The following is a 14,420-nucleotide window of genomic DNA, read 5'->3' on the forward strand; positions in this document are numbered from 1 at the left end:
CATGGCAATAATCAGATAAAATTATTAAGATTGCAACCTAAATTTCGGACTTTGATATAAGTATCATTCATACGTTTCGGAGATGCCTGTTGAGATAAAATCAGGTCAATTTATAAAATGTAACTTTGTAGTCGTATATCGATCCCTGAACAAATTAAGGACGTTGAGTTATCGCGAGAAATAAATCTACCGTGCTAAGATAAAACGCAGTATTTACCTCCTACCTTCTTACCACTTACTGCATTTTTACCAAGTAAGTGTGAACAAAATATGGTTTTGAAATTCGACGTGTACTAAGTTGGGTTCGCATTTTTGGTAACGATAATGATGAGATGAATAACAAGTGCTTTTGAAATGGATTGGGTGTGTTTATGTTGAAATCTGCTGCAAATGAGTTCAGTTAACGCGATATGGAGATGATGTAATGAAATGATATTAAAATGATTGTAGATGCTTGTATGGTAAGTAGTTTAGGAAATATAACAATTATTAACATTTTACCATTTATCAAAAAATTTAACACAAACGCGTAGTTTTCAAAAAATTATAAGTTATTCAAAATAATATTTTTTATGCGCTGCCCAGGAAAAGCAGCAAATATTCATAAATAAGTTCAAATAAACGTACTAAATGAATTACAGGTTTATAATAAGATCTTCTTTGGTCATATACATGATATAAGAAGCAATGAGATTATTCAACCAAGCTTTACAATCTCACGCATTAAAATAAAAGCAAATAAGTTACTAAATACCTACATTTAAGCCTACACGCTCCAACACGAAACTCAACTTTTTCGCAAAAATTCCAACGAAAAGAATCCATTTAAATCTGCTGTCTTGTACCGGCGCAAGAGTTGCACTCAATCCGTCATCGCCTTCTTTGAACGAAGAAGTCTAAAGTCACGGCCATAAATATGTACACATATTATTCACCTTAAGCCTTTGAACTAAGACGAAAAAGTGTATACAATCTTATGAACACGGTACAGGAGTAAAAAAAGCGAGGGATATGTTAACAGAGGGCAGTCACGCCATCTTGTTAACCGAACGTATTATTATTGTACATATTTTATTTTATTTTTTTAAATAATGTGAACCCGTTTCTGAATTGGTGAATGAGGAAATAAGTTTAGTAAAATACACATTGTTTGCACGCGATCACGCTTTTTTGAGAAGACAATGTAACATTTGTTTTTCGGGAAATAATATGTAACATTTATTTGCTTCAGAAAACATTCAATAAGATATTTACTTGTACACTGTTTTTTTTTTTTATATTTCACATATTTTATTGTAAAATTAAAATAACGAGCATAAATACTGGAATACCATTTAAAAACCTTATCAAGTTCAAAACAATTTTCCTTGAAAGTCTTTATAAATATCTACTTTTGCTTGTTCAAAAGCCTTTTTTTTCGATGACATAATTGAACTATTAATATTATCAAAAAACGACGATCACAGTTTTTCATAGGAAGCGAAAATATAACTATGTCTTGTAGTGTATATTATTCCTCTATTTTTAAAATGAATACAAGAAAGAAAAAACAGACCAAAATAAAACCCTAAAAACCAAAATAAAAACTAGAGTAATATTATTTACTCCAAATAAACTGAAAAATATCAAATATTTATTAAACTAAAGCATCTAAAAGTTTCGGTAACGACAATATGTCAGTGTAATTGTTGACTCAACGTAACTACATAGCGCTGTGTCATATTGACTGGAGCGTGAGAGAAAAACAGTATTAGATCATTCATATTTGTTCAAGTTTGAGCAATTTTTGTCAATTTCAGTCTTCTAATTTAAAACAAAATATATTAAGTATTGCTCGTCACGAACCAAGTTTAAGATACGTTAAATATTAGGTATGCCACATGGGTCACTTACATGGTTGTGTCTAAATTTCATTTGTTTTTTATACCACGCGGTAGTAAACAAGCATACGATACGGCTCATCTGATGGTGAGCAGCCTGCGTAGATTATGGACACCTGCAACTCCTGGCAAGTGTTACATGCGCCTTGCTGACTCTTTAGAAATCTGTTCACTCTTGTTTACGTGAACTAATATTTGACGTATTTTTAAAGTTCAAATCGAGCCGATAATTCAGAATAACATTCGGTAACTGTATTCTACCTACAATATTTATAAATGGACTTAATTATGTTACGTCACATTTAAATTGTACATAAAGTACAGCAGAAGTTATGTTTGAAATAACATTTTTAATTGTAATTATCTATAACTGTTCTGCTAAGTAAAAAAGACGTAAGTCAATACTACAATCATATCTAGTTACCGCGTTGTTGCTAAGTACCATACTTACAGCAATCATAACACGGTAACTAGAATTTCAAATCCAACTTGACATTTTAAATACTCATGTATTAACGAGAACGACCTTCCATCGCTCGATGACACTCAAGTTTACAATCGTGACTACTATATTTGCTTTAATTTTTTAGGCAGCACCCAATTTTTCGGCCCCACTCAAGAGCGATAACACTTGAGTGCTGGGTGAGTAGGAAGTGATGCTGTCATGTCCAAGTGCTTGGTGTATGACAATAATCGATAAATTTGGGTGGGGAAAAAATCGGTCAACGCACTGGAGTTTAACCTCATGCGTTAAATCATTGCATCAAACTAACAAATCATAAGTTTTTGACGTTTTTGAAAACGTTATGATGTCAATTTTCATACATGATCACCACCAAAGACATATGTAACTCCGTATAGACGGATACAGTCTAAGAAAAAACCTCAAAGTCATAGAGAAAAAGGTACCGTGGCCTAGATGGCTTTTACACCTTTGGGGGACGCTCGGCTGGATGGCGCTAATATTCATATTTATTTTAACACATATCATGCTAAGAATATGTGCCAAATTGTCAAATTTGACGTTCAAAAGTTTTAAGCTTGTATCAAGAGATGGCAGTCTATGCAGTGTGATTACACATTTTACTTTGACAGTAACTTTATAATACTCGATCCTCTTTGTCACCACTATTAATCACTGTGACATTGACACTTGACACTGACAATTTTGTGCCTATTTCTGGGTTGATAACATTGTTACTCGGCATCAATATTTCCTTGTTGAACAGGCAATGAACGGCGAATTGTCACTGTTAGGTGACAATTGTCACGTCAGGTGACAATTGTCACTGTTGTAAAATAGGTCACTGATCTTTAATTAACTTTACATCTAAATTAATAAATCGACGCTTAAGAATGAATATTGTCTAGGTAACATGTATTGTACCTAACCTAATGTTAGACAATATTGATTCTTAAGCGTCGAAATGTTATTTTGACTAACTGATTGGTACTGTTTTACTTGTTTTCTTCACGTTTTATTAACCAAAACGACCAATATCTCAAAAACCATGACATTTTCATTGATAGGTCATATGTCATATCAATCCTTTTAATTTTGGCTTGTTTTTAGGGACACGCGGTATATCAATCATCGTCCCATTAGCTACTGTTCTGCACATAACACGTCGTATTGTACCTACACACTTATGTAAATATGTTCATGTAAATAAAGAATTTTTCATACTTATGTAACATAATGACTTTTTTGCAGATGAACCAACAATGCAAAGTCTGCGGGGAGCCAGCCGCCGGCTTCCACTTCGGCGCTTTCACCTGCGAGGGATGCAAGGTAAATGTTTATTTATTGTGCGACATACTTTAAGGTCAGACGGTACTAACGACTACGGCTAAATGTAAGGCTTGAGTGCACGCTCATATTCGGCGTACAGCGGGGCAGGCGACGTGCATGTCAAACAATGGAAGCTTATCACGTTCACGGACGGCTAGTGACGTCATCTGTCATAGGCCAAAGGAAACAAAAGACTACGCGTATGCTATAGCATACGTGTCCGTGAACGTGTTATACAAGTGTCCTGAGTCGACGCTGGAATCGCTGGATAAAATATAGACATTATGATGCTGACAACACCCAATGACCTTGACGCTAGCGGAGTAAGTGAGAACGCGATGTCACTAAAAGAGGGCGGCTAAGTACGAAAAGTACGGAAAATATTAAAATAAAATTTAAAGATGCATTATTTGTGCAATACGTTTCGTTAGTGTTTTAGATGTGCATTTTAATTAAAGACAACTAAGTGAATAATTGAACGACATATAACCGTTTAATGACGAACTCGAGATCAATCTTTGCAATTTTTTTCTATCGAGCCAATTTCATTAAATCATGTATCTAGTACGGCTATGTTCATTGACATATAATGAATAATAATATATAATTTACTTGCCTTTCTAAAACGAATAGTTTGTCTGAAAAAACTGAGCAAGTAACATCAATTTTGCGCAATTGGGTGTTGTCAGCCCCCGCTTGCCCGCCCCGCAACGAGCGTCCACTCAGAACTTATACTAAAGTTGACTCCATGCATTATTTTTCGAAAGATGGCGATGGCAGTCAAATCTACTTTGAGATTCAAATGTTTTTAACAAACGTGATCTGTTCTGAATAGTTCTGCGGGCGTAGCACACTAGTTCGATAAACCTTATAGTATCGGTGCGTCCCTATCGCACTTATAAATGGTGCGAAAAGGACGGCCTGACGTTATGTCGTTTATCGCGCGACCATGCTTGCCTGCTTGATCTTATCTAAAGTCAAATTAATACCGAAACTTTGAATTAATTATACTTTGGCGCGTTCACCTACGAGGGATGCAAGGTAAATATTGTTGTGCGGCACACTTTAAGGTCAAACCAGTGTAGGTACGAGACCATAATTATGTACGTGGTACAGATACGGCGAAAGTTGGCTAACAAAACAACGGGGTTCGCACCCCTGAAACGGATAAATATTATAAAGCGAGCCATAACATTTTAATGTAAAATGTTGTCAACACGAGACAAGTCTGACCTATCAAAAAGTTATCAGATCTCATGTAGACCCATGCTTTTAACTCTATTGAAATGTTGAAATGGACATGGATAAAACTATTAAATAGAAACGGATTAATCGAGTAGGGATTAGTTGATGAATCGAGTAGAGATTAATTTTACATCCATCGTGGTCAACGGGTGTTTTGCGGCATAATCCGTTTCCATAGTTGGGCCATTTTTTTCAAAGTTGTCCACCCCACTTTTTTTAGATTTGGAAATTTTTATGTGTTTTCCATTCCTTTTTGTGTCCCAAGGTTTTTTCCCATTCCGTTACCACTTTTTCATACATTTTGTATGGCGGTAACGGAATGGAAGGTTCAAAAAATGTATGAAAATCTTGGGACATTTTTTTTCTGCTATCAGGATCGAAAGAGCTCTCGATTCTGAGTATGAATCGCGTAAAAAATACACATGTTACAAAAAAAGTGGGGTAGACAACTTTGAAAAAAAAAATGGCCCAGTTTTAATTCAGAAATCATAGTTTAATGAAGTTTGTGGTATTAGAATCCTAAGTTTATGTCTATTGTAACTATTTGTAACGTTTTATACAACTTATTTCGATGTAATCGGGCCTACAAGGTCAGTTTTTAATTAATTAGAATGCCAAACTAGATTTTTTTAATAATATTTATAATCTAAAAACAAGTCAATACCTACCACGTGTTAAAATTTAATAAACAAATATAACAAACATGATAAATGTACTTAACCAGTTCAACAACGTCCAGTAATTACATGACTTTAATATTCCAATGGCCTAATGATCTCAAACCCTAGTAGCAAAGATTAAATTAATATTAAATTAATTTTAAATCATTACTATAACTTAAATTGCATCGAATGATTAATGGAACTCGCACAATTGAACTGAATCATTACGTGTCAGTTATTATATTTCATAGCGATTGAATTTTATTCAGGTTCAAAGCGTTTCTGACTTTAATGTTCTGTAACTCGTTTACGACTTTACGGAAATTTCTTGTAATCGTAAACGTCTGTTCTAGTTTTATGGTAGTTTAAAAATAAAAAGTCCTATGTGCAAAATCGCTTATTATTTAATACATACTAGCTTTTTCCCGCGGCTTTGCCGTGTTAAATTCTAAAATTGAGGAATGCTTCATACAAATTTCCAACCCCGTCGGGAGTTAGAAAGAGATGAAAAGTAGCCTATGTCACTCTCCATCCCTTCAACTATTTCCACTTAAAAAATCACGTCACGTTTTGCCGTGAAAGACAGACAAACAAACAGACATGCGTGTGCGAGCGAAACCGCGGGCAAATGTTAGTTATATGTCACTCTCCATCCCTTCAACTATCTCCACTTAAAAAATCACGTCAATTCATCGCTCCGTTTTGCCGTGAAAGACGGACAAACAAACAGACACACACACTTTACAATTTATAATATTAGTATGGATGTATGTATTAATTAAATATTCAGATATTTGTTCCTGAGTCATGGATGTTTTCTATGTATATAAGAATGCATTTATCTATTTAAGTACAATATGTATATCGTCGCTTAGCACCCATAGTACAAGCTTTGCTTAGTTTTGGGGCTAAGTCGATCTGTGTAAGGTGTCCCGAATATTTATTTATTATTATTTATTTAAAATTATACACAACTGAAATGTCCAACATCATTCGACACAAATATTTGACAGTCTTCTTCGTGCTTGTTCCTATAAAATAAAAATAAAATCTGTGACTGTCGAAAGTTACAAAAAGCCAATACTTATAAGACTTTAGGTGGTGGTATTTGCGAAAGCTAAAATTCAAAAGACTTATTTAATTTTATGACTAGCTACAATTATTTAACTAGGTAAGTACCTATTTTGAGCACTTGAGACTCTCAGGAGTTCATTCAGTAGGCAATAATAATTTATACCCGTCGTGTTACTGTTTATTAGTGCAATGTGCGAAGGTACTTTGTGTATCTAGACATGACTGTGTCGTGGCCAGCAAGAAGATTGACCATAGAGAATCGATATAGCTGTCACATTTTTGAATTGCTGTCAACTGAAGCTTACATTATGAAGACAGAAGTCTAGATTTTTATTTTTGCAATATATTTCAATGAATTAACATGTATACGTTTTAACTAAGATTCTTATCAATAAATAAGAGTTATTGCATTACGGCGTCTCAGTTCTTATATTCATATATAAAGTAGATGAGTTTACAAAGTGGTCCATACGAACCGGGATAAATATAGTGAATTAGTGGTGAAAAACAAACAATCGCAGTGAAATAAGAACAGTTTAGAGAGATTATAGACGTCACGCATCGAACATTCGAGAAGAAAACAAAAGTCAAATGAACAAAAGTGAGAAAACAAAATACGAACTATAGTGAGAAAAATACGTGTAATACAAGTAAATGAACAATAATTCGAGGTTTTAGTGCATAAATACGATAAAAAACTGTGTAAACTACCGCGAGGACAATAATTTGAAGAAATTTCGTCATATTTTCGTAAAAAACGATCCGCGCATCAGTGTAAACAATGGACATAAAGTAGTGAAAATACATCGCGATTCGTAATAATTGGAAGAAAAAGTGTGAATTTCCGAACATTTCGTGTTTTCGAAGAACAAGACCGAAGATTCTAGATATTTCGTCGCAAGATTTTACTACATAACCTACAAAATGGATACATACGTATCGGAACAAGAAACTACTTACGACTTAATACGGAAGATAGGAATAAACTTCAAAAAGCAAGGAAAAACACGCATTACGAAAGGCTACGTACAAGCAAGAATCGACACACTTAACGAGTATTGGCAGAAATTCCAGACAAACCATTTCCAAATTGTTAAATATGCAACGAGCGCTCAAAGAAAAGAACATGTTTATTTCGTCAACGACATTTATTCTGTTGGAGAAGAAGAGTATTTTATGATAAAAGGAGAATTGTCAGATACTATTGATCTGTTCAACAAATCTACCGCTGTGAGAGAGAACCCGCAACCGCATCCGCAGAATAACACGTCAGATGTAAACAAGCAATCTACGCAAGATGTAAAACTTCCCAAAGTAATACTGCCCCAATTCTCGGGAAATTATGAAGAATGGACATCTTTTCGAGACCTATATACGTCACTCGTTCACAACAAACCATCTTTGAGCAAGGTACAAAAACTTCATTATTTGAAATCAAGTGTCACTGGTGAAGCTGAACAATTATTGAAGCATCTACAAATAACCGAGAAAAACTACGATGTCGCATGGGAAACTTTAGACAAGAGGTACAACAACAAACGCATGATAGTGAATACAATCTTGAATAGATTTATGAATCAGAAGAGAGTATACAACGGCACTTCCAAATCTATTAGAGAACTTCTCGATACTACTCAAGAATGTCTGAACAGTCTTAAAAACAACGACGTGAAGATAAACGAGTGGGATACAATTGTTATTCACATTATTCTCAACAAATTGGACGAAGAGACACGCAAACAGTGGGAAGAGGAGATAAGCACGCTACCTGTACAAGAGTTGCCGAAACTTGAGAAGTTAACAACCTTCTTAGACACACGTTTCAGAGTGTTAGAAATGATTCCGTCGACAACTTATTCGAAGGACAGAGAGAGAGCTATCGTGAGACAAAGATCCTTTCTAACAAGCCCCGCTACAACTACAGTACAATGTTCCTACTGCAAGCAAGACCATTTGAACTATCTATGCAAAGAATTTGCAAATTTAGATGTCAAAAATAGAGTTCAACACGTCCAAAAGGAGAGACTGCTTCAACTGCTTGTCATCAAAACATAATGTGAAAAACTGTAAATCCAAAGTATCCTGTCATCATTGCCAAAGAAGACATCATTCTTTACTTCATTTTGAGAATCAAACCGCTGAAGAGAGAGAGAACAATCAACAATCCACGTCGAAAGCACCCGCATCCAATTCAAACTATACCATGAGAGAAGAGTCTACCACTAAAACTTCAGAAACACCAAAACTGAGAAATTATCTTATCACTCAGAGTCATACTGCACTAATGGCTACCGCACTAGTAAATATCAAGACCGGCCATGGTATGCAAGTACTACGAGCACTCATTGATCCCTGTTCTCAAGAGTCGTTCATAAGTGAAGCAACTGTTAGAAAACTACAACTTCGAAGAAAAACAGTTGATGGATTAATTACCGGAGTGGGTAACATGTCAACTACAATCAAATCCGCTACAAACATAGAGATTTACTCAAGATTCGACAACAACTTCAAAGCTGACTGCACAGCCTACATTGTTGAAGATGTCACTGACATAATGCCAGAAGTCCCGATCAATCCACAGAAATGGAGTCATCTGCAACACCTGTCACTGGCAGATCCAACTTATCATACACCAAGCAACATTGATTTACTACTTGGAGTTCATATCTCCTCAGACATCTTAATGAATGGAGTGATTAAAGGAGAACCAGGTACTCCCATAGCACAACAAACACGCTTGGGATATATACTGTCAGGAGGTCATTTGACAAACAACCGCACAAGAGAATTCAAAACCATGCATCTGAACATAACTTTAGAGGAGATGGTAGAAAAATTTTGGGAGACAGAGAGATTAGAGTCAGAAGAAAACGACACTCTCACCCCACAAGAACTTAGAGCTGAGAAAATATATCAAGAAACTGTAACTAGAGATGTTGATGGAAGATACGTTGTGGCACTTCCCTTTAAAAGCGACAAACCTATTTTACCTGAGAATTCGAGAGAAATTGCACTGAGAAGATTCATGAGCACTGAGAGAAGATTAGAAGCAAACAAAAAATTGAGAGAAGCCTACAACGAGGTCATGAGAGAGTACATAACACTTCAACATATGGAATTGATCGAACGAGATGAGTCTGTTAAAGAAACTGACAAACAAGTATATTTGTCACATCACCCTGTGATCCGTGAAGATAGAGAAACTACCAAGTATCGCATAGTCTATGACGCTTCATGCAAAGGAAGCAACGGAGTGAGCCTCAACTCAGAACTGCTAGTTGGTCCGTCACTTCTGGGAGATCTTCGAGACATTCTTATGAGATGGAGAACACACAAAGTCTGTTTTGTGGCTGATGTCATCAAAATGTATCGCCAGATCCTTGTAAGAAGAGAAGACACAGACTTTCAGAGAATACTTTGGAGATTCAGCCCTGATGAAGACATAAGAGAATACAGAATGCTAACAGTCACATTTGGAACAGCATGTGCGCCATTTTTAGCTATCAAAACCTTGAGACAAATAGCAATTGATGAGGCAAACACAGAAGAATATGCCCAAGCTCGAGAGATTATCAACCACTCTTTCTACATGGACGATGTACTGTCAGGGGGAGATACAGAAGAAACTGCAATAGAAGCAAAACGTCAATTAACAGAAGTACTAAGAAGAGGAGGTTTTGAACTACAAAAATGGTCTTCAAATAGCAAAAAATTCATCAATACAGTCGAAACAGAGAAGAGAGCGAAGAAATGTGAGATAGACATCAACAAAAAAGAGACAATCAAAACCTTAGGAATAACATGGAACTCAAACGAAGATACTCTCTTAGTAACTAACAAAATTAACACTTTATCTGAACAACGAGTAACTAAGAGAAACGTCTTAACTGTCATAGCTTCCTTGTTTGATCCAATGGGTTGGCTAGCACCATCTGTAGTCATGGGAAAGATATTTCTACAGAAGATTTGGTCAAGAGGATTATCATGGGATACAGAACTACCAGAAGACTTAAAGACAGAGTGGAAAACCTTTTGCAATGGTATAGAGCACCTGTCACAAATTAAACTTGAGAGATGGATTGGAACAACCAACCACAGTGAGTTAATAGAACTACATGGCTTCGCTGATGCATCAATGTCAGCCTATGCAGCAGTAGTCTACAGCAGAGTAATACAACCAGATGGAGAAGTCAAAGTGTCACTTATCATGGCAAAGACAAAAATCTCACCGATGAAAAAACAACTTACTTTGCCCCGTCTAGAATTGAGTGCAGCGCTACTACTGAGTCAACTGCTGAAACATGTTGCTACAGCTATGAAGATCCAGAACAAAAATACATACGCATATTCAGATTCAAAAGTAACTTTAGCTTGGATTCTCGGAGACCCGCTGAAATGGACAACATTTGTGAAGAACCGAGTCATTGAAATCAACAATAACATAAATACTACATGGTCATACGTGAATACTAAAGAAAATCCTGCAGATCCAGCGTCGAGAGGAGTCACACCTGAGAAATTGAAAGAACATACCTTATGGTTTCAAGGTCCAACATTCTTACAACAAAGAGAATGGAAAAGAGAATCTTGTGAAGTAGAAGATACAGATCAAGAAACGAGAAAGTCTATCAAATGTGCTACTACTACAGTGTTAGAGAAGAAAGAAGAATTCATACTCACAATTTCAAAGAGATATTCATCATTGAGAAGACTCATTTCAGTCATAGCTTACTGTCAAAGATGGCTGATGTTCAAAAACAAAGATGTAAAAGAAAACTTACCTCAGTATGTAACTCATGATGAGCGAGAAAAAGCACTTACTACATGTATCAAGCTTTCACAGCAACTTGAGTTTCCAGAAGAAATCGAAGCTTTGAGAAATCGTCAACCACTTAAGAAAAGAAGTCGAATACTGTCACTTACACCCTTTCTTGATGAAAAGAAGTACTCAGAGTTGGAGGAAGATTGAAACATGCAGATTTAGAGTTCCTGAGCAAACATCCTGTCATTCTGTCTAAGAACAATGTACTGCTACCACTTTTACTCGATGACGCACACAAGAAGACATTGCATGGAGGCCCGCAACTTATGACAATATACTTGAGAGGAAGATACTGGCTGATTGACGCAGGAAATACTATCAAGAAGTATGTTAGAAACTGCTTTCCTTGCGCTAAACAAAAAGCGAAAACTGTAACTCAACTGATGGGCGATTTACCTGAAATAAGAGTTAAGCCATCAAGAGCATTTCTTACTACAGGTGTAGATTTCGCAGGTCCAGTCAACGTACGCATGAGCCCTGGACGAGGAACGAAAACGTTCAAAGCATACATATGTATTTTCATCTGCATGGTAACTAAAGCTATACACATAGAATGTGTGAGTAACATGACAATGGAAGCGTTCATGGCTGCATTTCGAAGATTTACATCACAAAGAGGATTCGTCAAAGAGATGTGGAGCGACCACGGTACTAATTTCATTGCATCGAGCAAAGAAATACTAGAGACTTGGAGACTTGGCAAATCAACGATCCCAGTTGAACTAGCAGCCTTACTAGACACTGAAGGTACCAAGTGGAAGTTCATCCCTCCTGGATCACCAAATCACGGGGGATTATGGGAAGCGGGGGTGAAGAGTTCGAAATTCCATCTAAAGAGAACCCTCGGAGATACTACACCTACCTTCGAAGAATTATCAACGCTTCTGAACCAGATCGAAGCTTGTCTTAACTCGAGACCCTTATCACCGCTGAGCGATCATCCTGATGACCTAGAGCCGTTGACACCAGCACACTTTCTTGTCGGAGAACCATTAGTCACAATACCAGAGAGAGATTTGACTCAACATAAAGCAAACTCCCTATCGAGATGGCAAAATATGCAAAGAATGTTACAGATATTTTGGCGAAAGTGGCAAACAGAATTTCTTACAAGATTACAAGAGAGACCTAAGTGGAAAATTAGACAACAAGAGTTCAACGTCGGAGATTTAGTGTTAATCAAAGACTATAGATTACCTCCTAGTAAATGGCTACTAGGTAGAGTGTTACTGAAACATCCTGGAAAAGATAATGTTACGCGAGTCTACGACGTCCGCACAGCAACTGGAGTGTTAACTAGATCGATTTCGAAGCTGTGCCCACTACCAGATGTTGAAAGAAAGGATTCTGCTGTTCTTCAGGCGGGAGAATGTCGTGGCCAGCAAGAAGATTGACCATAGAGAATCGATATAGCTGTCACATTTTTGAACTGCTGTCAACTGAAGCTTACATTATGAAGACAGAAGTCTAGATTTTTATTTTTGCAATATATTTCAATGAATTAACATGTATACGTTTTAACTAAGATTCTTATCAATAAATAAGAGTTATTGCATTACGGCGTCTCAGTTCTTATATTCATATATAAAGTAGATGAGTTTACAGACTGTGACCAATGATAATCCCAGAAACAAAGGTTTTCGAGTGAATTGATATACAGCGCGTAAACCTTATAAGGGCGATAAATGAAACCAGGCATATAATTCAATATTGTTATCATTAATTAAGAGGTATTTTTGAGTTACTCTTAATTTTCACCCCATAATCAATTTTTGAAAAATTTCCCAGCAGCAATGTACTGTAAACGTGGTTGCGATGACAATCAATGACAACTGTCAACGAGCGTTTAACGCGAACTCGCGTGTGTTTGCATTACGTTTCGGGCCGAATTATTTTGTATGGATAAAATAGTACATTACGATACAAGTGCGTAAAAAAGGAAGTTCGAAACGAGTGGCGATAAATTAAAACACGACAGAAGGGAGTGTTTTAAATCGACACGAGTTACGAATTTCCTTTTCGCACGTGTATCGTACGACGTTTTTCAGTACAGATGGCCAACCGAAGTTTCGACCTGACAAATAATGAACCACTTCTCGCACTAGTGCGTAAAAAAAACACCATCTGTACTGAAAAAAATATTTCAATTTTAAGTAAAAGTTTTCTAATTCCATTTTTTATGTCCTACCACCGTTAAGAGGTTCGCCTGTATTAGGTTTACACCCTATTATGGTAATCGCAAGTATTTATACTAAAAACGAGCTTATCGCGATATCTAATCTGCTTACAGCGAAATACTAATATTAAAGTCGTTTATGCAAGATAAATACCTAATAGACATTCAGGAAGGATTATTTATATTTATGATTTACATACTTCATACTAAGAATCGTACCTCGATTTTTTAACGCCACTTATTAAACAGTTAAGCACAGCCACTGTCGCCACATTAAAGACTATCATAACTAAGTACACTGATGATGCCTACAGTTTTTTTTCCTCTCACTAGCTCGGAAACATGTGTTTTGTCCTTTAATATCAGCGGGTAAAAACGCATTTTATCCACTAGTGGTTAAAGTAATTTGACCTTGAATAAAGTCAAATTAACTGCTTTAAAATTGATAAAAGTAGGTGAATCTAGTAATAAAGATGATTTACCACCTGTGGAACTACTGGAAGCAGTGATAAACGCATTTTTTGCGTTGTAGTTTCCTCGCTATGGTGAGGGGAAAAGTTTTGTGTTACACTCGGGTGCAAATGTATTTTACTTCTCGTGTGTTAAAATACAACTTTGCCCCCTTGTATAACAAATAACTATTTTTCAAGATATGTATTGACGTGATATCATGATTTTAAAATAAAGAAATATGTCATTTGTTCAAGACATAAAAACACGCAAAAATATTTGGGGAAAATATGATTTTGGCCACTTCCAGGCTGCAAAC

General features: G+C 36.1%; 1 protein-coding gene across 1 annotated transcript in view; it reads left to right on the top strand.

Moving 5' to 3' along the window:
• Window positions 1–14,420, top strand: part of LOC125231700 (protein embryonic gonad-like) — a 165,080-nt gene that overhangs the window by 76,726 nt on the left and 73,934 nt on the right. The window contains exon 2 of the mRNA XM_048137233.1: window positions 3,595–3,672. Coding sequence (XP_047993190.1) covers window positions 3,595–3,672 — 78 coding nt within the window. The remainder of the gene's footprint in view (window positions 1–3,594; window positions 3,673–14,420) is intronic.

The sequence above is a fragment of the Leguminivora glycinivorella genome, chromosome 12, assembly GCF_023078275.1.
Source record: "Leguminivora glycinivorella isolate SPB_JAAS2020 chromosome 12, LegGlyc_1.1, whole genome shotgun sequence".
NCBI classification, from domain to species: Eukaryota; Metazoa; Arthropoda; class Insecta; order Lepidoptera; family Tortricidae; genus Leguminivora; species Leguminivora glycinivorella.